Below are 26,153 nucleotides of genomic sequence, written 5' to 3' on the forward strand. Positions count from 1 at the left end.
CTCAGAGCTTTAAGAGAGAACATTCTAAAAAATGAATGGAATTATTTTTACAAAGTGTAAGAATAGCAAATTCAAGGAAAACATGTCCCTGAGGCAGAGAAAGGTCTTAAAATGTATTCTGAGTCACAGAGAATCACACATCATACTTTGCTCAAGAATATACAGTACTGGGTTCAGCTTTCCATATCAAGACCAAACCTCTCCACTGACTTGAAGGCCCTGGATTCTTCTGCTTCATCTATTGAAGAAGCCAGGTTTGCTACCTTACAATATTCCACATTTCCATTGCCTTGCTCATGTTTTCTGTCCTCTCCCTAACTGCCCCCAGTCCTGTATGTGCGTGTACACACACTCTTGGAATGTCCTCTCTGGCTTCTCTTGACCTATCTTAATCTCATTTATGTTTCAAGATCCAGCAGAAACCCCGTCATCTCACGAAGCCTTGCCTAAGGCTCAGGCTTAAGACTTTATGATTCTGCTCTGTTCACGTGGATTTCTTCCCTGTGGCCCTTAACTACAAAATGCAGTGTATTGTTTTTTAGTAAATTCCTTAATAAATACTCTTGACTCACAAAAAGTTCCTTGAAAGCAGGGCTGGTGTGAAATGGTTCTTTTCCATTCCTCCAGTATTTGCACAGTTACAGGGGTAGAGCCAGCTCTAAACTAATACGTACTGGCTGAATTTAATTAAATTAGGTTCAGTGTAGTTTTGTGTAATGTATTTTCTTGATATTCTAAATTTATTTAAATGACAATTCTATATATAGTAACTTTCTATTAAATAAAATACCTTATTAACTCGAACGTCCTTATTATTTACCATGAAGAAAAACAGAGAACTTACTATAGGTAAGCATCTCTCCAGAGACTTTGAATAATTTGTTTTTGAATTTTATGAAAATGTTTTCCTTCATTAACTTAACGTTTTGTTGTTGTCTGGTTTGTTTTATTTCCCTTAGTTGTTATTTGTTTCCCACCAGGGAGGGTCTATCTGCCACCTTCTGGATGGGCCGAATCCTGAATGTAGATTTTTAACATATACGGAAAAGAGGGTTTATATTGATTAAAAATCTGCAAGTCAAATTAAAGCTAACGTTCTGTCACCACCTGCAACAATAGTGATTTCCCTTTGATTAGGCTGCTGGCCAACCTATGAATCAAGGCCAACAGCTGACAAACATGTCAGTTCATTAAGCCATTTATTTAAAATCAAGGGGTTTGAGGAATGATTTAACGCAGTTTAACCTGGACCATTCTGAGCCCCGCAGCCAAAAACTGGGGCTTCCTCAATGTTGATGCCATTATAGGTCATTTCCTTCAGTTTCCAAGGCTACTTTCCTCAGTGACCAGAAGGTAGACTATCTTTAAATAAAATAACGAAAATTTTGTATATCTAAAGCGCATACTTCCTAGTACCCTATAATGGGCTTTCTCAACCTCGGTGACATTTTGGGCCAGATAATTCCTTTCTGTGGGAGCCTATTCTGTGTATTGTAGGATGTTTAGCAGCGTCCTTGCTTCTATGCACTAGATGCCAAGAGCAACCTCGTTCCCCACCCCACTCCATAGTGATAACCAAAGATGTGTCCAGACATTGCCAAATTCCCCTGGGGAGCAAAACTGCCCTCAGTTGAGAAGGATGAAGGACCTACATTATACTTAAGAAATTTTATTTCTGACTGTATTACAGAAATTAGTTGCCAGAATTCAGAGGTAGTCATCAAGCTACTGGAATAAATACAGAGCAGACCACCTGGGTTTGGGGACTTCTTCACTATGAGAGCTCAGACACATTATTTAATCTCTCCGTGCCTCTATTTCCTCATCTATTAAGTGAGGATAATAGTAACACCTACATCCATGAGTTGTTTAAGGACTTAAGAGTCAATATATGCAATGTGTTTAGAAATCTGCCTGCTGGCACATAGTAAGCATTATATAAACATGTAAGTATTGGTAATATAAGCTTTTGTGTATACTAAACACCACATTTTTTGTTTTCTAGCAGAAAAATGTTGAAAATGGTGTAGTTGTGTCTTGTCAACATATAACTTAAAGCAAATAACTTACAACCCAGTACATTTATTGGTAGAAACCTATAATTTCACATACATCCATGTGAAAAGTAACCTAAGAATTTTAGAGTTAGAGGGATTTCAGCAAATATAGATACGGATTTTTAAAATGTTGGTTATATAACAGGCAATTATAATGTGAGAAGAAACATGGATAGGCTGAAAACCATGGACAAGAACAAAGCTGCTCTGTTTAGAACTCAGTGAACCATTTATTCAAAACCATACCTCGTGACTGGTGCCACGTAATTGCCAGGGAAAACCCCGATCTTGCTGGTGTGCATCGAAGTCCCTTTGAACCAGCCATCTTGGCAACGCTCAAACACTAAAAACATCTCGCCTTTTCTCAGCTCCAGCTCATCCTCCTTCCGGGGAGTGTACGGATATATGGCAACATACCTAGAAGGGAAAAGAATATTTGATTTCAGGTGGAGTAGCAGATAATACCCCAAGATGCTCAAAACTCTTCCCTGCTACAAAGTCTTGAATATTTTGTACAAACATAAGCAGAAAGTATAATCCTTTAACCTGTAAGCACCAGGGTAATTGTCCATTGAAAGAGGTTTTTCCATCCACATTTAAAAGACAGAGGCCTTTCTGATTAAGAACCGCCAACCTGTTCACGGTCCTGCTGGTGTGAAGGTGACTATCCCATCAAACGGATTTTGTGTGGTGTGAAAGAATTAATGCAGCTTCCCAGAGGGCCCACCCTGCTGCCGGGGATTAGGTACCCACTGGGAAAACTGAGCTCTTCAAATGGCACTTGTTAGACTTGGGAAGTAGCCCCAAATGAGGACATATGGTGTGAAATCCCACTGGGAAGCACAACGTGCTGCCAGCCACACACAAGTCAAACCTGGAGCCTTGGGCTGCACCTGCTTTTGTATGCCCAGCCAGGAAAAAGGCTGGATTTAAAAAATCAAAGGGAAAGTAAGTCCAGATCATAGAGAGTGCAGAACAACCCCATGATGCAAGGTGACTGTGTCACCAACATCTGGAAACCAGGCAAGCAACACTAACTAATAGTTTTTACCGCTAGTTCTAAACTGTTCCATGTATAAATTCACACAATGCAGGATCCACAAAAATCTAGCCATATTCTCCCATCAGTAAACTCAGAACAAGATAATTAGACTTTTCTAGATACATATTGCTGGGGACTTAAGAGTTTTCACATGCACACTCCAACTAGATCTGATTTGTGTGGAATATCTTCCTATTCCTTAGTATTCTAATGCAAGGAAAGAAAATGGAGACAAAAAGCTCAAACAGGAGTAGTACAAAAAGGCAGATCCATCCACTATAATGTTATGAAGAAGCAAAGAGCCAGGTTTCCCTGAACTCTGAAAGGCCGTCACTCAGCAGGATGGCTGCCTGGCGAGCTCATGCATTAGGCCCACTTTGTTTCAGCAGTTTCTGAATTATATGCATGACTGGGTAGAAGTTTGCAGGACACAAACAACTTGGATGAGCCCTAAGCCTGTCACCAGCTCATATCAGAAAGGTGTTTCTCTACCTCTGCTGTTTGGGCTTAGTTTGAAATGAACGTTTACGCAGTAACAGATGACACCCTCACTTACAGACTGGGGCGAGTCTGAGGCCGTAAATGTGCAATCTGCTCTGTGGGTCCTGCGCTGGGCCTCGGTCCCATCCCAGCAGCAGCAGCAGCAGCAGCAGCAACAGCAGCAGCGCCCGGAGGTGTGGAGGCCAGGAGAGGGGGCGGGGGAAGAGGAGGATTCATAGTCTGGTAAAAGAAAGAAAGAGAGGAAAAAAGAAGGAACAAAATATTTATTTACATCTTTTATGGAAGGTGGGAGGGAAAATGAATCAGAAATCCACGGAGAAAGACTTTAATGGAATCCACACAGAGCAGAACGAGCAGGCTACCTCCCATGAAAGCCTCTTTTTTTTAAACTTCATCTCTTGTTCGTCTTTAAAGATCTTAAAGCCACAGCAGCCTTTTTAGCAAACAGGTAAGTAATCACACTGGGGAGAAGGGGAAGAAAAAAATGAAACAATTGCATGTACTTTTAAGATTAATAGCACTTCTAAGTACAGACTTGGACAAGAATCCAAATGCCTTTCAAGGGGGCAACTATAATGTCACAGCGCTTGCTAGGAATTAATTTGTGATTGTTTCTGTAACCTGAAACTTAAACACAACACAAAACAATTTAGCTGCATTCTATCTCAAACCATTCCCTCAGAAGAAAATTTCCTTTGATGCCTGGTCTCCAAAAAGCCCAAACAATAGCAAGCCACAATCACTGGGCTATTGTTGCTACTTCTGGTTATTCTTTTCTTAACTTTGCCAGCTTTTGAAATTTAGTACTATCAAGGCTGGTAATCTTTAACAAGTACACCAGTGAAAAGCTGCTGGTTCCTTTATGGGCACAGACTAATGGGGTTCTGCCTACAGGCTTCCATGCCCTTTGAAAAAAATCAATGGAGCAATTGTTACCTTCTGATCTACAAACCCCAGATAATTCTTTAGGGTCTGTATACTGAAACTCCTGGGAAAACAGGCACACAAAGACCCGCCTGAACCCCCACCACGCCCTCCCCAAATCTTTGAACCACTAGATGTAAAAACTGAATCAAGGAAGAAATAAGGAGACTAAAGAATGCACCCAGGAAAGCATAAATGGCTTCCACATACCAGCATATTAATAAGAAAAAGCTAATGATCTCTAAACATGGTTCATAATAGTCATTTTGTTTCTGTTTTTTTGAATATCAACATGTACTTCATCAGCCTGTTAATGTACATAGTTCCAGAAACATAATAAACTGAATAGAGAAAATTCTCAAATTTCTAGACATACGTTGCAATTGTTTCACACGTTATATTTAATTTTTTGCTGAGGTGACTTTCAAGAAGGATTTTTCCCATACTGCAGCTGAGCTGTTGCAGAACATTCCGTGCAGAAATAAATAAGGTACAGAGCTGTGAACAGACTGCTAACCTGGCTGAGGCAGAGGTCAGTTCAAAAAGTTAGAACTTCATGAATGTTACTCACGTTCTCCATACAAAACATGACAGCATTAAGATTTGTTACAGCTCTGGAATTTGCATGTACTGGGGCTTGGAGCTTTCAAAACCTTTACCCAGGAGAAGGTCAAGTGTTCACTCCATTCGGTCTCCTCCCAGTGACAAAGTGGAGAAAAATAAAGATAATCCTGGTCAAACACTCAGCAAGTGTGACCCGGGCAGTTCACGGGTGATAACACATCAGTGGCTTGACGGGCGAGATAACAAGTCTAGACTGTACAGAGAATAATATACAGAGACTGTAAAATTACCACTGAACTGATTTCCATTGAAACCTCCCTAAGCCCAACCTCAAAACAGCGTGGCTGTGGAAAGGCAGAAGACAAACGGCACGAGCTCAACAAGGAGCCCAACAACTACCGCTCCTGGAAAGTACTTAAAACAGAACCTGAGGCACAGAACCAGAAAGCTCCATTTCACACTCTAAGTAGAATTCTATGTCAAGAGGAAAGGAAATTAAAATTGTCTGGTATAGCTTAACTTTATTAAAACGGAGGCTGTACTAAATTGGTCCCAAGAAGAAAAAGGCACAAAACATCTATGGACCTGATAAAAACCCAGCCATATTTTGTCAACAAAATATAAAAAAAGGTCACCTCTTATAGTTAAAAAATACAATAAACAAATGTTTCGTTACTTTTACAAAGAGTAAGTTAGAAGGCATTTAAGATACGGCATAAAAGAGGATATTCTGAAAAATCCCAAAGGTTGTGCTTGAGAGAAAATGCAGTTATTTCTCTCTTTTTTGTAGTTGAAACATAGATGCTCTTAATAAAATTGGGCAGATTTTGTTCCCAGCGCTGGGTTACATATCTTTGAGGAGATGTGCACGTGTGTGTGCATGTGTATTTTGGGTATAGAAGCACACAGACAAACACCAAGAGAGAAAGTCTGATCAAAATCAGATTCCTAGAGGTTGCACAGCCCTGTGGGGTTGGTAAAATGATAGAGCTCTGGTGAGTCCAGGGCCGTGACAGACTAGGAAGTTCTGTGGGTTGCTTTATAAACAACCTAAACTGAAATAATCTGGTGATGTGGAAGTTCAAAAGGTAACCCACTGTGTCTTGCGCTTCAGGCAGTCTGCTATCCTGCGAGACCTGAAATTTCTACAGAGCAAACCACAGCCTTTCATTCCCCCACAGCTGACCTGGAGACCTGCCTATTATTTCATAGCCCAGGCCAGCCCAGGCCAGCCCAGGCACCAGAGGCTACGATACATTCTCTACCAGCAGCAAAAAATTATCTATGGACCTGCTGGAAGCATAGGTGACATTTTGCTAACAATATTTTGTTCATTTAATATTGTTCAGAACCAAACGTGATACTCAAATGTCATTTTCACTAGACACTGCATGCTAAACTAATAGGGGCTTGAGAACTGCTCATCACCTATAGTTCTAGCTTTATGGGAATGCAGCAGTGTTTATTATCAAAGTGAAGTTGTCCATAGCCATGGCCCAGGTCACAGAAATACTGATGTAGAAAACTGGATGTTATTCTGATATTCATTACAAATGAGCTTCCTGCTTGTGCTTCTATAGATTCAGACCTTCTGTTTACCAGTATGTGGTAATGGTCTGACACAAGAATTACCATTTCTGAATAGTATTTAGCTTAAAAACAGGACTTAGTGGTCTGCTAATGTGAAATGGCCATATTTTGCCGTATCCAGGTTCTGTTCCCCTGTCCCACTGATCTTGACAGAAGAGGCAGCTTTACACTGTAGAAGTAGCATGGGCTTTGACAGATTCCAATCCTGGCTCAGCCTTTTAGGGCAGTCCTCAATTTCCACCCTTTGTGAGGGAGAGCACCAGGAAAGAACTGTCCTCTCTCTGAGTGGTCTGGGTTCCAGGCCACCGACAGGCCACATTTGCTAGGGGACACTGTAAGTGAAAAGCTTGAGTATGTGGGTATGAAACCCCTCCTCTCTGGTTCTCTCTCCTCCTTTTGCCCTTTTATGCTACTAGCCTGGTGGTTAGATCTGGATTTGACTAAGGATAGGTGACAAGCTCCATTAGGTCTTAGGCCTGGGCTGAGGGCTGCAGGCCAGCTTACCAGTATAGTGCTTTTCACTGGAGTTTGGGGCACAAGTTGAACTGAGAATAAAGGGTTCATTTTCTTTCCAGCTGTCCTTTATGTGTGCATGTCCCTCATGTACCTCCCAGGGTTGGAAAGTGAGTGGCAGAGGAGACTTTGGGCATTTCGAGGCCCTTGGGCAAATATCATTTAATAGCCCCAATCCCATCATCATTTCTTTCTAAACATCTGATTTCCAATCAACACACTTTCGACACTACACATCAACATCTCTAAACAGTCTGTGTACTGAACTCGGACACACGTACACTGGCCAAAGAGGGAAGAGTTCAAGCTGCTGCGCCCCAAGTCAACAGTTACCAATTTCAGCAGAGTTACCACCTACATGCAGCAGTGTTTGTGCAATTAGTTTAGTATTTTACTTTCTTTTTTATGACAATGAGTAGGAAGTAGAAAAATGGAAGTACTGATGCTAGTGATTAAAAAAATCCTTCGGTTTCAGAATTTAATAAAATTAAGATAAAGATGGAAACTAGTGAGTCTTCAGTTTCAACTGGATGCTCACTGGAACTGACGCCAGTCAACTGTGGTACAGCTATGAAGAAAAAGAAGAAATTAAAGAATATCTAAAGAGTGCTAGAAATAGCTGCTTAGAAGACTAGGTCTAAAGAGGAAGATATAATTAAGAATTCGGTAATTTAAAAAATCTCTCTGGGAATGGAGTTTCTCTCACAAATTGTAGATGTATTGTTCTACATTTGATTTGTAAGAAGAGACACCTATATTAGTCAATTGACTTTGTATACATTAAGCAAGGTTTCTACGCCTTAACATACCCATGTGAGATGGAGTTATAATTAGAAATAGTTCAGGGTAAGCTGCCTTTTCCAGTGCCCTGGAGCACAGCAGAAGCTCAACATGGTACATGGAAGCTACTGTTATGATTCACGAGACTGTGAAGTTCAGACACCATCTTACTCATCTTTATACTGCTGTCACTTAGCTTTGCAGACAGAAGGTAACAGATCCTCAATGAGTGTTTCACGAATGAGAAAACATTCTGTGCTTCTACCCATCTTAGAATAATATGATATGGATCAAGATGCCTTGGTTCCTGAGACGATAGAGTCCTTTTTTGTTGTTATGATGAAAGTTTTGGCCATATCCTACCCCTCATCTTGATTTTCAGAACTCCTCCTAATTCCAAGGTTGGCAGTCCCACCCCTGCTAGTTCCAGAGCCCTTCCCTTGTCCTGCCTACAGCAGAAAGTTCTGCTTAGCCTTCCACAATGGGCCACAATGGACTAACTACATAGTGGCTATTCTGAGAACCTGACATCATTTAATTTTGTTTTTTTAAATAAACACACACACATACACAAAATGTGTGTGTGCAAAATTTTTTTAGTGAGGGTTACACATTTTTGGAATGCAATCTGTTTATGAGTTGGCTGTGGGCTATATTTGGCCTTTATTGACCTGGCTACTTTGTGACATCTTGCTGCTAAACACTTCTCAGCTGGTACAGAGGACCAGCGATTATTATCACTTGTTTTAGAAGCTCTTCTGCCCTTGTGTAGAAGATACAAGACTAAGATCTTCACCTTCCTCTCGCAAAATTAGTCGGAAAAAAACCATCACTACTATTAATAGTCTGATGTCTGAATTAGATTGGTGTAATACAAGTTTTGCTCCTAAAACTAGATATTTAACATTTTAACTGTTAAATGTGAGATGTAGGGGACAATATGCTCATAACTTCATTCTGCATAAAACATTAAAAAGTCTCAATTCATTAAAAAAGTACTAGAAATAATTTCAATTTCCAATCCTAATGGTGGCATTTTATTACCTGTAAATCCATGCCATGAAAAGCATGGTTTCCTTTCTACCAAGCTGCATACGATTGCTGTGATAGTACTCAAAGTCTTGGGAAATATTTCAAATTTTAAATAGGATCCTTGCTGTGATTAATGTAAGATGCAGAGGGCACATGTTACTGAGATTTTTTCCACTTAAACCTAACATATTAAATCCAAAACATTTCTGCCAACCTACCAGGCACTTTGAGATCTAGACATCTCCTGGGATGACAGGCAGGCCTGTTCATAGTTAGCTTTTCATTAAATGGAGTTGGCACAGTAGACACACTGTTTAATAAACCTTCCTCTTATTTAAGATGCAGGCTTTCTTATATAATCCTAGGATGAAATGGTTGAATGTGAATTAATTTTTGTATATTTATGCTCTCTTGTGACCTGTCCCATTGATTTGCCCTAGAGTGCACCTGTAGCTAAGAGCAACTGGCCATTTATTATATTCTAAAATTTTCAGCCCACAAGGGCTGAAATTCAGCCAGCTTTATGTCTTTTCCACTAATTAATTTTTCTAAGATCAGAAAAGTCACTCTTTTTCCCTTAAGAAATCAAGTTAGAATTTTTCCATGTGAAGTAGTCATCTGGAAATGGAAATACCAATTGGTTATGAATGTATTGGGGTGGGAAGAGAAGGAGAGTCTTCTCTGGAGATGTGTGGGCAGGAGGATTATGGAACTTGGCTCTGGTCAAAACACCCAGGGCTGATGGAATCTCAGGGAAACCACATTTCAATAAAAGTTAACTGAATTTCATCTTCTCCCCAGATGAATCAATGAAACTTCTCCTCCTGCACCAAACAATTGTACTACCTAGGAAGCTGTAACCATTCTGGGAACATAAAAAAAAAAGGCTTTAACTCCTAACCAGAACTTTATTAACCTCTATTTAAATCCAAGAACATGATTAACTCTATAAAAAGTATTCAAAAGTCTAAGTCAAGCTAGATAATAACTCTGCATTTATTTATATCCCACCTTGTTTCAAAGTCAGTTTTCAATTATTCATAAAGTGTATCAAAACAAAATAAATACAAAATAGGAAAATGAGGCAAAAGGCAAAGGAGGACAATAAAACTAGACGGAGCCAACATTTTGACTAATATGTTGTGAGGTCCTTACTGGGCGGGGGGGTGGGGGGGGGGGCAATTTTGGCTTTAGGCATTCTAGCAGAGGGAAACATAATCTTTATAACATATATAAAACCCACAGCCTAAAAACAAACCAGCTGCTTAGAAGCCTGACTATTCCTAGTACAGGGAGCAGAGAAGCCATAACAAAATGAACCAGGGCCGCCAAGGCATTCTGAGAGTAAGCCAGTGGCACATGTCACAGGCCCACCTTGCAACAGTCCTCATTGGAGGCCAAAGATGAGACCAATAATAGTCATCCCCTTCTACATTCTAGGCACGGTGCTAACTCTACGAAGTAGATAGTATTAGCCTCATTTTATAGGTAAGGATGCTGAGGCTTAAAGAGGCTGAGTAACTTTTCATGGTCATATAACTACTAAGTGGCTGAGCTGGGCTTCCCACCCAGCTCTGTGCCCCCACCACTGGCCACACTGTTTCTCTGAGACCATCACAATCAGGTGAGATTTTATAAAGTAACTTACAGGGGTGGGGTCCAATGGGGAGATCTGATTTAGAGAACTTTTCTATCCTCATTCAACTCAGCACTGGAAGAAATAGTCTGAAAGCATAAGCCCAGGCATTGGCCTGGATGAGAGAGGTCTCACAATTGCTGGCTCCTTGCAGTTCAATTGCCTGCAATTCTAGGAAACAGGATTTAACTACTGTGTTCCTGCCGCCTAAGGTTGCATTTGCTTGCTTCTTCTCTTTTAATTTTCTCTCCGTAGTGTTCCTCTTCTCTGTATCTCTCTCCCTTGTCTGCCCTCATTCTTCCTATTAATTTCCCCTGTTAGGATGTTTTAAAGCAATTAGTTTTTAGACACTGTCTGCAGGATGCTGTTTTCAGAAGCAAAATGAACATCGTCTGAGGGGGCCTTCCGAGGCAGCAGGGATCTTTGGCAGCCGGAGCTATGGCTGCGCCAGCAGAAGACAGGAAACTACAAGGTGAACCGTAAATGTAGAGATTTGGAATCCACTTCCTGTGTGACTCAAAGCAAACCATTGAGTCCAGGCATCCCAGTTTCCTCAGTATTTCTATAAATGTGTCTTTGTAAGAAATAAGCAAGGTCTAGAAACTCAAAAGAAATCAAGGTGAAGCCCTCAGGAAATCAGGCTGAACTTTAATGAAAATTAGAAGTATTTTACAGAGCTCTTCTAAGAGCTTCAGGCCACTGATCCTCTCCCTTAAAAAATTAGCAGGCTGCAGGCAAGAGGCTTTCTAATTTTTTGTAAGATTCACAGAGATAACAGATGAAAGATCCACCCCACCTGGCAAGTGTCAAGGTAAACTGCAGGTGTTAGGAGGTGAAGTGTCCCAGATCAACATGACTGAATACCAAAGAGAGAAATAGAGATGGGAGACACTATACTCACTCCAAGGGCAGCCGGGTAGGGAACATCTGACGGGAAAGTGAAGGAAGGGCCAGTGGTCACTGGGCTGCTTGGGGGTGGGGTCACAATTAACCCAGTGGTACTTATGTGAACCTGCCAAGTGAAAAAGAAAAGTTAATAGAAAGAAGACTATATTTAATACAACGGGTTATACTGGCTAAACCTTGGAAGGGAAGGCAAATCACACCTTAAAAAAAATCTATAGCTTCTATTATTTTGGGAAGACTGAATCCCTTTCAGTTTATTCAACCCAAATTTACGGATTACCTAACTTGTATTACACACCGGAGAGTCACAAGATAAATACTGGCCACTACAAAGTCTTAATACAGAGTTCAACTGCTGTTGGCTTTCACGATAACAGGCTGCCTCACTCGGGATGGTACCATGAACCAAAGTGACCTTTCAGATGGTCAGCCTGGTGCCCGACTAGCCTGCTAGCCGTCTCCCTCAAGATCCTGTTAAGGTGGCTGTGGGCTGAATACTCACCTGTCTATCAAGACGTTAAATCCATGTGAAATGGTTAAGGTATTTTGCTATTCTCGGGATCGTTTTTCATGACTTTTACCTTTCATTGGGGACACATAATTAAAATGCAGCTGCCTAGACAGACCTACGGCAAGTAATTATTTATAAAACCTTTAAAGAAACAATGTCAAGGCAAATTAACTGTTTTCAAAGGTGGCTTATCCACCATACTACCCAAGATGAATTTACTAGACAGAAATTGAGTTATTCGGGTCATTTTCTTGCTTGTGTTCAGTTACTAGATCAATTTCATTCAAGTTGCATATCAGGTCCAACTGCAGAATGCCGCGGTGTGACCTGATGCTGCAGAAGTAGGGATGCGGGTTCTTGAACAAATGGGATGTTTTTCCTCCACTATTAAAAGAATGTGGCTGGCTGGTGCCTTGTTTCCCCAAAGAAACAATGATACACCAAAAATGCTAGGTTTTTTGTAATAAAAACTTAATCCCTAACATAGTTTCCTCAATTTCCGTAAATTAAGAAAAAGACGATCAGGACAAAGAAAAGCTCGAAGATTTGTTCCCAGAAGGCCAGAAGGAAACTTTCAGTTTCCCACCGGGTTAGGCCTTGCCAAGACCGGGCATAATCAGCACCACAGCATACAATTTATTTTCACAAATAAATCTGTGTTATACATGGAATCTATATCCTTTTAAAATTACATCCGTACCTGTTAGCTCTTGTATAGATTGAACCTAAGGCTTGAATCTAAGTAGATCCAAGCGATGCCACTAACAAGAGTTTTTCCCCAAAGCCTCATTTTCTGCCTCTCCTGTGAACCATAGCCTATTTCCAATTAATTTCTAAGGGGAAGCACACTGATTTTTCATTGTAGGATAAAACCCAATGGCCTTTAGCTATTTGATCCAATAAATCTGTTTATATACATACGTCAAGGACAGCTGCAAGTTGGCACCACATTAAAGATGAAGTCTTTCTTAGAGGATACAAGGAAGCTCACTTCAAACTGTGCACCATTATCAATGAAACTTTGGGATAGAAACAAATTACCAAAACACAGCTTCCTGGGCCTGACCCTACAAATATCTGAGAAAGATCTCACTATTGACTGATGTTTCTCTAAAAGGCCCAGACTGGGAGTCAGGATAATTAGCTGCTAATGAGCTCATGGTCTGGGACAAGTCACTTCACGTCTCTGGAGCCCCATGAGGAGCTGGACCAGCGGCTCCCTAAGGTCTCTGCTGTCACAGATGCAGGAGCGAAGCATTGAACATGGAGAATCCTGCAAGCACCAGTTCAACATGGAGCCGCTCCTGGCACTGGAGTAAAGGAGGAGACAGAAGTCATCCAAGAATGACTAAAAGCAGAAGAACAAGAAGCAGAAGTAAACCAGCCAAGGGTGAGCATGTCCAGAATAAATGCCCTGAATAGGGACAATCGGACTTGCTGCTGTGCTCATCCTTTCTGATGGAACTGCCAGTTAGGTTGGTCTCCTCTCCAAGGAAGGGCTATGTGGAGAGGGAAGAGCTGGGGAAAGCAAATGGAAATGAGTCGGTGGATCTTCTGCTTCCCCTGAAGCCACTGGCAATACAAAAATGCCACAGAAACATTTAATATTATGAATCGCTTCACCAGCTGGCAGAGGCCAAGAAATACTGTGAATGTGGCCAGGGGAGCAGACAAAATGTCTTGGTTGCTTGTAGCACCATGTGCTTTTACAGATGTCAATCACAGACATCTGTCTACATTTGTTCTGGTGACTCACCTGGACAGCACAGCCTATAAATAATCTTCTAATTTATATATTTGAAAGTTCAGCTGTCTCTCAATTGTCACCAAATACAATAGCAAGCAAGCCCTTCGCTCCCTTCTTCTGTCCATTTCCCCATCCTGTTGCCTAGAATTTGGATGTGACAGGAAGATCTCTAATTGCCATACAGAAACATGAGGATAAGGACCTAGCCAGCTGGAGGAAAGGTGAACTGGAAGGCACCCTCACACCAGCACTGAACTGGCTTCATGGATTTCACTCAAGTGAGAGAAAATGAACACTCACTTCTTTAGGCCCCTTACTTTAGATTTTATAAAAAATGCAAACAAACTTAATCCTAACTAATACATTAAGAGAAAAAAAAATGGAAAGAACATTGAGGGTAAAGGCCGGCATGAATAAGGAAAAGCCAGACAGAAATCAGACTCAGAGTAGGAGACACACTCAGCAATGGGCCTCAGTCAAATCTACTGAGAGGTCCCTTGCTGTCTCTTTAAACAGCCTCACATGAATCTTTTTCCTATACCCACTGATCTCCATCATTAGGAGAGTGTGTGCCTGTCACATATATTACACACACTCCTTGCTTTATTGTGGACTGTGCTCCTCTCCAATGTACACAGTACCCTAGACAAGTAGTGTTTTCTGTAAACCTAGGCTGGAGAAACCAGGCAGCACTTCAAACATCTCCCATCCTCTTCTAGAAATAACCTCTCCCTGAGGCAACACATTACCACTGCAAACAGAACGAACTAGAATACGGGAGGAGGGGTGGAATGGTTGAAAGGGAAACTGTTTTAACGAACACAGAAAGAGCCTTGTTTCTTAAGCTACTCAACCAAAACAAAAATAGCTCTACTTCATAGCCTTCATTCCCAGCTCTGGTGTGGCAGCGTCAGACATGCTCACACCTGATTGCTGAGTCCTCTGCAAAAGAGGTAAACGCTAAGTTGATCTTCCTTTCTCTTTTAATTTTCTCTCCTGCCAAAAGATTACTGTCCATTCTTTTAAAGCTATTTCCATTCTACGTTGCCACCAGTCTTACTAGCCCCCTCTGTCAGAACCTTATTTAAAACTCTGCAGTTTTGAACCTTTCCAGGGTAACCTCACTTGGTGCTTCTTACTCTGATCTATAATCCATGTCTATTTTTCACATGAGTATTATCATTTACATGGAAAATAACATGGTTCTCCTCCCTACACATTTTTCAAGTGACTCATTCATTAGACAAATATTTATTGAGTGCTTATTCTATGTCTGACATTTGGGATGTATCAGTAAACAAAACAAAGACTTCTGCCCTCATCATAGTCATGTTCTAGTGGGGTGTGTGTGCATACACGTGTGCACGCGTGTGCACTCTATTTCCCTCATACGATCACAAGTTTCATGGCCCTACCACCTAAAAAATGCCAACGAACCACAATCTCATTCATAAAGTGAATGCATTTAACTCACAACATGCAGTATGAATCTAAAGGAGTTGGGTCAAATAAATGAGGCTGAGAGAAAATAATTTTTAATAAAATTGGCAAGGAATACCAAAAACTGTACTGTAAATTTTTATTCTGTGCTCCAAAACAGGCACTTACTAAACTATAAACCTCTTGAGGACTAGGACCATGTATTTGTTTGTTTCTTTTTTTCTTTAAAGGAAAATATTATTTTTATATTTTTTACAAAACCACAGCTATATTGTGAAGTAGAATATAAAATCTATGTGAATTTTAAAAATGAGAGGAAAAAAATTTCTTCCACCTGTGCCAGGCTGCTTTGGACTAGGCTCTCTTACCTTTGGGTTAAGAAAAATACAGTTGTCATCTAACTGGATAATTAGAGCAGCCCTGTGACTTCGGCAAGGCCACAGTTAGGCTCATTTTGCAGTCCAGAATTAAGGTCTAAGGGAGGGAAGTTCTATATCTTATTCATCTTAGCATACACAGTGCCTAGAAGGGTCCAGTAACAAGGCACTTAATAAATGTTTGGCAAACGATGAATAAATATTTCCAACATCTTGTTTATTTTTATTAACACAAGAATAATGTGTAGCTATTTTTTAAGACAGTCCAAAGTCTTGATGAACTAATGAGCTTTAAAAAATAGACTAGGCCAGTTTCTAATTTAAATTAAATACTTCTTCATGTCCTTTCTCTATAACTCTTGGAAGCCTAAATATCAAGGTAAGTTACACAGATGCAGGCAACTGCAAACTTGATGAGTTTTGACCACAGCATCTTCAGTTTGTATGGAAAGTAAACTGGCAAGATCTCCCAAAGCAGCTTTGTGAGAAGGTTCTATAAAACTGAGTGATTGCTTGGTGAAACTAACAGCATATAAGTCATCTTGTAATTTCTGATCTTGCCTTTGAGAATGACTGAATAGTCTGGGTTAATGCACCTAAGTTAGTTTTCCCTTCTCCATTTTCCCTCCTACAGAATGAAGAAAAGGCTTTGCTTCCCAGGAAAGGTCCTATCTTCTGAAGGCAAAAATAGACAGTATCCTTCAACTAATGAGCAAACGTGTGTGAGGAGATCATTTTGGGGCCGAGCTCTTTTCATGCCTTTTGGATGATTTACCTGAGAAGGGGCACTGCAGGACAGCCCGGACAGCTCACTGATGCGAGCGGCAGCTGTGGGGTTGCTGGAGCTGATGAGGACAGGCGGGCTGATCTCCATGGAGTGGCGGTTCTGGGACGCCTGGGAGGATTTGCTGGCCATGGTGAGGGAAGTGAAGGAGTGCCGCTTTTTGGTGTTCTTCTTGGTGTCGGAGTGCTTTGGGGCAGTGCTGCTCTGGGCTGCCACCGAGGTACATTCCCCAGCATCAACTCCTGGCACAGGAGGCTTATCCCATTCTATCAGCTGCTTGGCAGCTGAGTTGAACTGCAAACCAACAAATCGACACAAGAAGGTTACACAATTCTCAAGGACTCACTGGGATTTATTTTCAACAGCTTTTATCTCAAATTTAACATCACCACTTTAAAGTTTGCATATGCAAGTATGGTTTTTTCCATGTGAGATGTCTTTTCTCTCAATACGAGGATTTCACCGTATCTATGTCACAGATAGATGTTAAACCAAGAATAAACCATTTTAATGCAAGACTGACAAGGTCAAAAAATTTTTTTTCCAAGAATTTTTAGAATATCTCATGTTAAACTTTGCAGTAAAAAAAGATTTATTTCAATTCACTGATGAAATTTAGAGAAGAGCAATTAAAAGGGTACATTCGTCTAACTGAATACTCTGTTGCCCAATTATGGCTGAATATTTGCTCAGAGCACAAGTGAACATTGAAGGGTCAACTTTTGGGTTTTGTTAAGTGAGCAAGACGACAAAGAATAAATCATTAAATGTCAACTCATGTACTTCCATGTAAATTAACCTCCTGCCTCTGTATTTTGGGAGAACCTCACAAAAAAGTTGGTAGAAACTCCTGATGTATTTTTTGTCATATCATTGTGTCAGTCATTTTCATATGTGCTTAAATTCTAAATTGTAACAGGCTAAGACATGAAATTCAAGTCCTGTTGGCAAGCTAGCTTGTCTATCTGAAAAGTTGTCTGAATGTAAATAACGGTACAAGGGGTCAAAAGCTGTGCACCGAGCTGACAACATCAGCAAGAAGAAAAAGAACACAAGCTTTTTGTTTCCCCTGAGGGAAAATATAACATTTCAATGATAACATTCTCTTCAAGAGAGCTTCCATGATGACAAGCTGCATATAACTTACCTAGATATTACAATAACGGGCAAACACTGAGCATAGTTTAACCTCTCCTAAAAACCATTAAGATGAAAAATAATAATTACCTTTTAAGAGGTAATTTAGGTCATATTAAGGATAATTGAGATTTTCCTATCTCAGCATTGCATGCTCAGCACTTTGCAAGTGTCCTGAGATAAAATAACATCATCAAATGTTATTTTCTACCCATCTCAATGGTTAGGACCATATCTTCTCACTCTGCTGATAAGAATGTGCTACTAGAAGAATGTAAATCTTGTCAGTCAATATTTAACGGAGTGAACTTGCTTTGGCACAACAGGCTGCTCACAAAGCTGTATTAATTGCAGCTCAGTAGCCAGTGCTTCTGAAGATGATCACAAATTGATTAACAATTTGTTCCTGTGGCTCCCCAGGGAATCAAATTCATCTGGCCTGTCTGATCGATAATTAGTAGTGCACAACTTTTTCAAACATAAGATACCTCTCCTCAGACTTCAAGGTTTTTTCCTACATGATAAACTTTGAAGAATAATAGGCAGCGATGCCACAGTAACACTTATCAGCATCTGAAGTACCAATAGCGGGAGAAGAGGATCATAATGACTCTTTGTGCTGTGTGTCTAGGCATGACGAAATGAGGTACTATTAAAGGGCGGCCTTATTATAGCATTATAATGGCATTTGACCAGGAGATCCAGAATTTACAAATCCTACCTTGGTTTAGCCATCCCACCTTCTGAGTGGTCCCCAAGAGAATCAATGCCCAAAGGAAGCAATGTAACATTTTATTATAATGACAGGAATGGCCCAAACGTCAGTGTAGAGCTTCGATAAACTGCAGCGAACCAGGTGGTCGTAGGGTCCTCTTTCCTACATAGACTAGGTGTAAGGGGTTTGAAATCAAAGCAGACAGAAAAGCTACTCCATTTCCCTCATCCCAAACTTATCACCCAACGAGATGAAAGGCCACTGCACCCAACGATGCCAGAGGAAAAGGAGACAGAGAACGCCTTCTTCCAGTATAAGCTCATTTAGATCCCAAGACACCAATCCTCAAAAGCATGACCTAATCAGTGTGCTGGAATCCAAACAATTAACTTGGCACTCCTGTTGCATTGAGTAAGAAACAGGAGAAGGAGGTGAGAAGACTCCTCGCTGCCGCCCCCCCCCCCCGCCCGAGGCCAAAAATATGAATAGAGAAACTATCACTTCTACTTGATATCACGGTTAAATTAATTCCGGGGTCAAACTGTAGGCTCCATTAGCAGTGTCTGTTTTCAAATAGTTTAAAATGTTACCATAGTCTAGTCATGGTCATACCTAACCAAGTGTTGGTTATAGTTAATACTGTGTCAACATTTCAGGTTTCCATACGCCATGCTCTGGTATAAACACCTGAGAAACGAAGTATCAGTCCCTATATTTTCTGATGTTTTTCTAATCAGAAGAATACTAGGTACTTTCCTTGTATCTTTCTTTGTATCATATACTTTCTATCAAAATAAATACAAATTGATCACGTATTATGTGCTAAATAATATACTAGGTGCTGGAGATCTAATAGATGCAAAGAAATGGTCCCTGTCCTTTAGGAGCTTATAAACAGACATATAAATAACACAAGTGCTCTCTATAATTTCCTATGTCTGGCTTCTTTCACTCAACAATAGGCTTTTTGAGATTTATCCACATTGCACCATGAATCAGCCATCTTTTTTAAAAATTGCTGTGTAATATTCCATTGTGTGGATACACCACAGTTTATTTCTTGATTCTGTTGTTGATTTATATTTGGGTTCTCCTTCCCTCCTCTCCTCTCTCTTCTCTTCTTCCCTTTCTCCTTCCTTCCTATAGATTTTGGCTATTAAGAACAATGCTGCCATGGGGCCAGCCCTGTGGCTGAGTGGTTAAGTTCACGTGTTCCAGCTTTGGCGGCCCAGGGTTTTGCCAGTTCAGATCCTGGGCATGGACCTAGCACCACTCATCAGGCTGTGTTGAGGTGGCGTCCCATACGGCACAACTAGAAGGACCTACAACTAGCATATACAATTATGTACTGGGGGGTTTTATGGAGAAGAAGAAAAAAAAGATTGGCAACAGATGTCAGCTCAAGCGCCAATCTTTAAAAAAAAAAAAAGAACAATGCTCTCATGAATAATCTTGTATATGTCTCGCCACCAAACATAAGCACAAATCTAGATATTGGGTATATGCCCAGGAGTGAAACTGCTGGGCCATAGGGCTGGAATGTTTAGAAAAATATAGTCTACATGCCAAAGCATGTGTACGCAGGTAGACACATCATGGTGTGGTGGGATAGCAAATTGCAGACAGAAGACCACAGTTCAAGTCCTAGCACAACCACTAACTAACTCTGTAACCTTCAGGGAACCATTTTACCTCTCTTGATTGCAGCTTTCCTATCTATGAAACGAAAAAGTTGGAGCCAATGATCTTTTTGTCTCTTTCGGCTCTCCACATGTATAATATATGATCTCCTTTTAAACAGATAGAGCTCATTTTTCTATTTCATTTCTTTCACTTCTATTCCTCTAAATAGCCTAGTATATTTTTCTTGCATTTCATTTTTACACATGGACAGTAATATTTGTTCGCAGGATGTTGCCATACCATAAAATTACTTTAGACTTCTGAAGCAGCAGAGGGTAGTATTAAAAAATGCTATTTGCTGCCTTTATAAGTTCCAAAGAAAATCACAAAGTTAAGACTTTGGTAGAGGCATTAAGTAAATCGGGCAGAAACTTAAAGAGGCTTTTGTTGTAAGTGTAACTTAACTTTCAGTAACAACAGGAAAGCAAGGATCTGACAGCTTTTAACGGAATTTTGATAAAGTTCAGTTTTGAATGTTTGAGCTCAGCCATGTAGGCTTTCCATGACATTTATCTAGCCATGACCTTTGAGTTCAGGAGTGCACTCATCACCTGCAAAATAAATTTGTTTCCTAAAATACCTGCTTCCAAGCACTTAGGAAGGATAAGACCTCGGTTGGATACAAGGTAAAATTCAGTACACTGGAGCTAACAGCAGAGACTGACAGGATTTGTTGATCCTAAAACTCCGAGGTCTCTTTTTAGGAAACTCTAAAATTTAGAAAGAGAATTATCATAAGTATAATTAAACATGAGAAGGGAAATATTGACAAAATAATAACAACAACAAGGCAATTTGAAAAATATCAAAATAACTTTTTGTGTGTGGTTCTCCTCTTTGCTAAAGAAAAATTTGGCCTTCTTAAAAGATGGGACTTAAATTTTTTTAAAGAGAAAAAGAATTTTAATGAGAACTAAGTTGAATAGACACTATTTTATGTGAAGCTTTACAGATGAACCAGCCCCTAGTTTTTGAGCACTGGGGAATACAAATAGTAGGTTTGAGGAGAAGAATCTATTCTAAATTACAATCCACTAGAATGTCTCCGAACATAAGGTTTTTGATAAAAGGCAAAAAAGACTTTTAAAAATGTTAGAAAGTAATATATGCTCATTATTTTAAAAAAACGAAACAGTACAGAATATTATGAAGTAAAGAGTGAAAGGCCTCGGCCAGTTTCACTCGGGTCTCCCAGCAACCCAGTTCTCAGATGGCTCTCCATTTAACAGTTTAGAACACATTCTTCCATATATTTTCTATGTAGATGTTGTTAAATATGTCTCCTTTATTCATTTTTAACCCAAATGAAACCAAGCAGTACATACTATTCTCTCCTCTAACAATATCTCACGATCTTTCCATGTCAATAGAGACAAGCTGACAGCATGGTAGTCCACTGCACAGAGATGTCATCACTTAATGTATCCTGGCATGTTTGTGGAAGCATATCTGCAGGATAAACTCCTAAAAGTGAAACTGTTGGATCCAAGTGTAAGCTTAAAACACTTTTTTGAAGGATATTGCCACATTACTCTCCAAAAAGATGTAAATTTTCATCACCTCCAATAGTGCATAAAAAGTCCCTGTTGCCCTACATTGTTTATAGTATTAGGTGTTATCAATCATTTTTTCAAATCTCCATTAGTTGGAGAGTAAGAAACTATATGATACTATTTTAATTTGTATTTCCCTATTAATGAGATTAAATATCTATTTTCTTTTTCTAAGATTTGCTTATTCCCACACTTTATCCATTTCCCTATTGGGTTGTTGGTATTTCTCTTACAGATTTATATGTTCTTTATATATTATGTAAATCATTTGTAATACGTATGTATGTATGTATACGTATATATTCATCAAGTTAGAAATACTGTCCCAATTTATTTTTTAACTTGATATATGTTTATTATACATAAATTTTTATTTTATGTGCCAACTTTATCAATCTTTTCCATTATGGCATCTCAACTTAACAGCATGCTTTAAAAATCTTATTCCATAGTTATTTTTAAAAAGAAAATCTAATATTTTTCTAGTCTTTTTATGGTTCCTTCCTTTTTTTCTTTGTTTTCACATCTCAGTCTTTGAATCAGGTGATCATTTGGTTTTGTGTAGAGAAGAGGTAGGGATAGTGCTTTGTGTTTTTCACATGACTCAGCAGCTGTCTCATCACCATTTATCAAACAATCTATCTTTTCCTCATTGGTTTAAAATGCCACCTTCATAACACCATGTTTTAAACGTAGTACTTCACCATTCTGCTGCATTGCTAGGTCCAATGTTCCTTCCCCAGATAAGACACTTGGGGAAAAAACAGTGAATGAAAGCTATGGGATGGAAATTCATGTCATTTACCCCCTCTTAAGCAGAAATGAAAATATTTCCCTCAAATTGCAGTCCTTTGCAGAATGTTTTTTACATAATGACAATGAGGAATTTGTATTTCCATTAGTCTTCTATTCTTCCCTGCAATTTAGGTAACAGGTTTTTTGTTTCCGAATGATCCCAATACAAAACCAAGCTCAGCCTTCATTTATAATACAAGACTCCCCCAGAGCAGAGGAATAAGTAGAGAAACTGAAGGGACTACTCAGGAGTCTTCTTAAGTTGATCCAAAAGCCTCCCTCAGGTAGCAGCTCCATTTAGACCTCTGTAAATACTTGCTGAATGGATAAAAATGGTGGTCTCTTAGAACTACCAAGGGGAGGGAGGGCAGCCTCTAGACCAGCACTGTCCAATTGAAGTATAATATGAGCCACATGTGTAATTTTTAATTTTCTTATAGCCACATTTAAAAAGATAAAAAGAAACGGAAAATTAATTTTAATAACATATTTTATTTAACCCAGTATATCCAAGATAGTATCACTTCAACATGTAATCAACATAAAAAATGATTGAGATAGTAATGTTCTTTTTTTCTCCTACTGAGTCTTTGCAATCCAGCGTTCAGTGTGGACTTACATTACATCTCAATTTGGACTAGCCACATTTCAAGTGTTCAATAGCCACATGTATCGGACAGCGTGAGTCTAGACCCTCAGGAACTCATGATGGGGGTGGAACTGCATCCAAGGTGCCTGTCTCCTGAGGCTCATTAACCGCACAGATTTGTTGAACAGAGAAAGGACTACTAAAAGTACTCCCCTGACCTCCCACTGCCCACATTTCTGAAGCCTCCGGAGCCGGAAGTAGTTCACTGGTAGTGACAACAAGGTCACTCCCTTATGCAGAAGGAGAGTGAGGAACAGACTCAGAATGCAACTCTCAAGACATCCTGCCGAGGGAAAAGGATTTTCAAAGTAACTGCCTCACTGCCCTATGTTAGGAAGATGAAACATCAGTTACTTAGCTCCTTGCTTATTTTAATTATCTTCACCTCTGTTGGCCCCAGCTGTTAAAAAATAAACTAGAATTCTCTTTTTCAGCTTTCTAATTTTGAAATGTAAGGGACAAAGGGAGAGTATACTCCACTGAAAGCTTAAACACAATTTTAGCTTAGGGAGCTGAATAAAGGACCATCAGAGGAAACCACAGGAAAAGCTCTGAACTTGAAGCTGAAAGGTGTAGGTTGGAGTCCGGTCTCTGCTCTCACTGACTGAGTAATCTTGGGTGGACCATTTAAATTCCATGGCTTCAGTTTCCTTAGCTGTATAAAATAGGGAAGGTAGTATCAATTCTGTATATGCCAGGGAGCAATGAGTACAGGTTAAAGTGCTTTGTAACCTATAAAGTGCTATATGACTGTGAGTTATGCTCACTATTCACAGAGGAGTCCCAGTGGGCCCTTAACTTGTTTTGTTGTCTTGGGCAAGTCACTTTATCTTGTGTTTGTGTCTGATTTCTCATATGTAACATGAAGTTGGACTTAATGATCTGTAAAGGTTAATGTCTATGCAAAGTACAAATACCTTTTCTCAACCCAAAATAAAAATATCCCATTCAAAATACTCAGAGGCAGAGACCTTTGTGTCAAGTCAGAGCCCTCAGGTCCAGGGATGAGGATCAAACCTAATGGAGCCTTTCATTCATCCAAATGTTTTTTGAGTGACTATTATAAGCCAGTCACAGCACTGGGTCGGGGAGAGGAGGAAACAGAGAAACATCCCCTTGACTTTCGAGAAAAGAGGACGTAGCAAACAGGATCACAGATTTCTAACATGAAGGGTCGGAGGTGCAAATCCACGTGTCTGCAGAGTCAGGACAGGTAACGTCAATGAATGAAGACTGGATAGAGACCAATAAAGAGTGGTGGACACTATGGCAAGCTGGGGAGTGTCTGCTCTCTCAAGGGGCAGCTGCTTGCTGGTGTCAGCTGTTTTTTTATTTTAAGTATCCATTTTGGTGAGGAAGACTGGTCCTAAGCTAACATCTGTTGCCTATCTCCCTTTTTTTTTTCCCCTCCCCAAAGCCCCAGGACATAGTCATATATCCTAGTTGTGGGTCATTCTAGTTCTTCTATGTGGGACACCACCACAGCATGGCTTGATGAGTGGTGTGTAGGTCTGCACTCAGGATCCAAACCAATGAACCCCTGGCTGAAGTGGAGCGTGTGAACTTAACCACTCGGCCATGGGGCCAGTCCTTAGCCGATTTTTTTTTTGAAGGAAATCTAGAAATTTAGGCTTATGTAAAATCTCCTGACTTTTCAACCTTAACAACTAATGAAAACAAAACCACTCTGCAAGCCAAGCATAACAGTCATGTGAGGTCATACTAGTTGGCATTCTCTGACTTAAGGAGGAAAAAAGTAGAGAAGATAGCAGAGGTAGGAGGAAAAGCAAAAAGCATTCAGAATTTGATGCTACAGAGAGACCTGCACACAGTTTCCCAGACCAACAATTTAGCCAATGCCCTAGAAATGAAAAAGGCAAAGAGTTTCAGGGAGACTAAGAACGGTGGTTGTGATGGTTAATTTTATGGAGAAAAAAAAGAAAAGAAAGACTAGTGGTAGATGTCACTGGGAGGATAAAACAACAAAATAAGAGCTAAGAAAAGGCAGTTAGTCGGGAGCCAGGAGAGCAATGGCAGGGGCTGGAGGGACCCAAGGCTGACTGCAGGGAGTAAAAGCAGAGGCAGCGAGTAGGGGTAAGTGATTCTTGGGAGAATTTGGAGAAGGAAAGGAAGGAAAGAGGTAGAACCATAACTTGAGGGGAGTGCAGGCAAGCAATATAATTTTGGGGCTGACAAAAAGTCGACCATTTTCCTACATGAAGAGGGAGCCAGGAGAAAGCAAAGAACTGAAACGCAAAACAGAAAAGACATACATGATGTGACCACGTTGTGGGGGGATGAAAGACCCAGGAGGAAAAGACAGCAACAGCAAAGGAAAGAGAAACACTCCATCTGCCAAGATGAGATAGAGACTGTGAACAGTGAATATGCAGAAAGATCTAAAGAGAGAGGAGAGCTCTGCCCTGAAAGTTAAGGCTCAAGAGGCAGTAACACTTAATAATACAAGTAATCTGTTACTTCTGAAGCAACAGATGTACAATCTAATCATGGTGCTGAGGAAAGAAACCAATGGGTAATTTAAACACATATTCAGTTTAATGAATATATTAAATATATATCAATTTAATAATATATTAAAAATTATATATTGAATATATTATATTAAATATATATTCATTTAATTTAAATGAATATTCAGTTCATTGTGCTCATTGGCTCTGACAATACACTAGACTCTATGAATGTTTCTTTCTATTTGGTATTTGTTCACCAAATGCTCAGCATAAGTAAGCACTGTCCATAAACTAAAGAAACTTTCCAATGACACATTTTATTTTCAAGAACCTCATTACCAGATGTAGGAATACCATAGAAGAAATACACATATATTTTAAGAGGCTAAAGATATGGAATTGTCATTAAAATCTAAGTAAAAATTTGTCAGCATGAAATGACACCCTGACAGACATTCGAAAATGATGTGTAATCAATTAACAGACCAGTGAACGAATATTTTCCCTGCCCTGGGACCTAAAGTAAGTGTGTGTGTGTGTGTGTGTGTGTGCACGCACGCATGTGTGATGAATACAGGGAGTGGAGAGGAGAGTAATCACCAAGAAGGAATCTGACACAGAAAAAGAATAACTGAGAACAGTGACCATTATGACTTTGCGCTTTTCTTTAAGATCTTCCTCCTTAGCACATAGAGAAAATTTGCTCCATACATACGTGCAGCCTAAAAGGTACACTGCCACTA

The 26,153-nt window shown here is 39.9% G+C and overlaps 1 protein-coding gene across 7 annotated transcripts in view; it reads right to left on the reverse strand.

The window, feature by feature from the left end:
• Positions 1–26,153, reverse strand: part of SH3RF1 (SH3 domain containing ring finger 1) — a 164,494-nt gene that overhangs the window by 21,679 nt on the left and 116,662 nt on the right. For all 7 annotated transcript variants that reach the window (XR_011502012.1, XR_011502013.1, XR_011502011.1 and 4 more), the window contains exons 5-8: positions 16,396–16,698; positions 11,541–11,651; positions 3,656–3,819; positions 2,304–2,474 (exon numbers count right to left, since the gene is read on the reverse strand). Coding sequence is in view for 4 of the 7 variants with exons in the window: in XM_070505054.1 (XP_070361155.1) it covers positions 2,304–2,474; positions 3,656–3,819; positions 11,541–11,651; positions 16,396–16,698 (749 nt within the window). In the remaining 3 variants the exon portion in view is untranslated. The remainder of the gene's footprint in view (positions 1–2,303; positions 2,475–3,655; positions 3,820–11,540; positions 11,652–16,395; positions 16,699–26,153) is intronic.

Source organism: Equus asinus, chromosome 3, assembly GCF_041296235.1.
Source record: "Equus asinus isolate D_3611 breed Donkey chromosome 3, EquAss-T2T_v2, whole genome shotgun sequence".
Taxonomy (NCBI): Eukaryota; Metazoa; Chordata; class Mammalia; order Perissodactyla; family Equidae; genus Equus; species Equus asinus.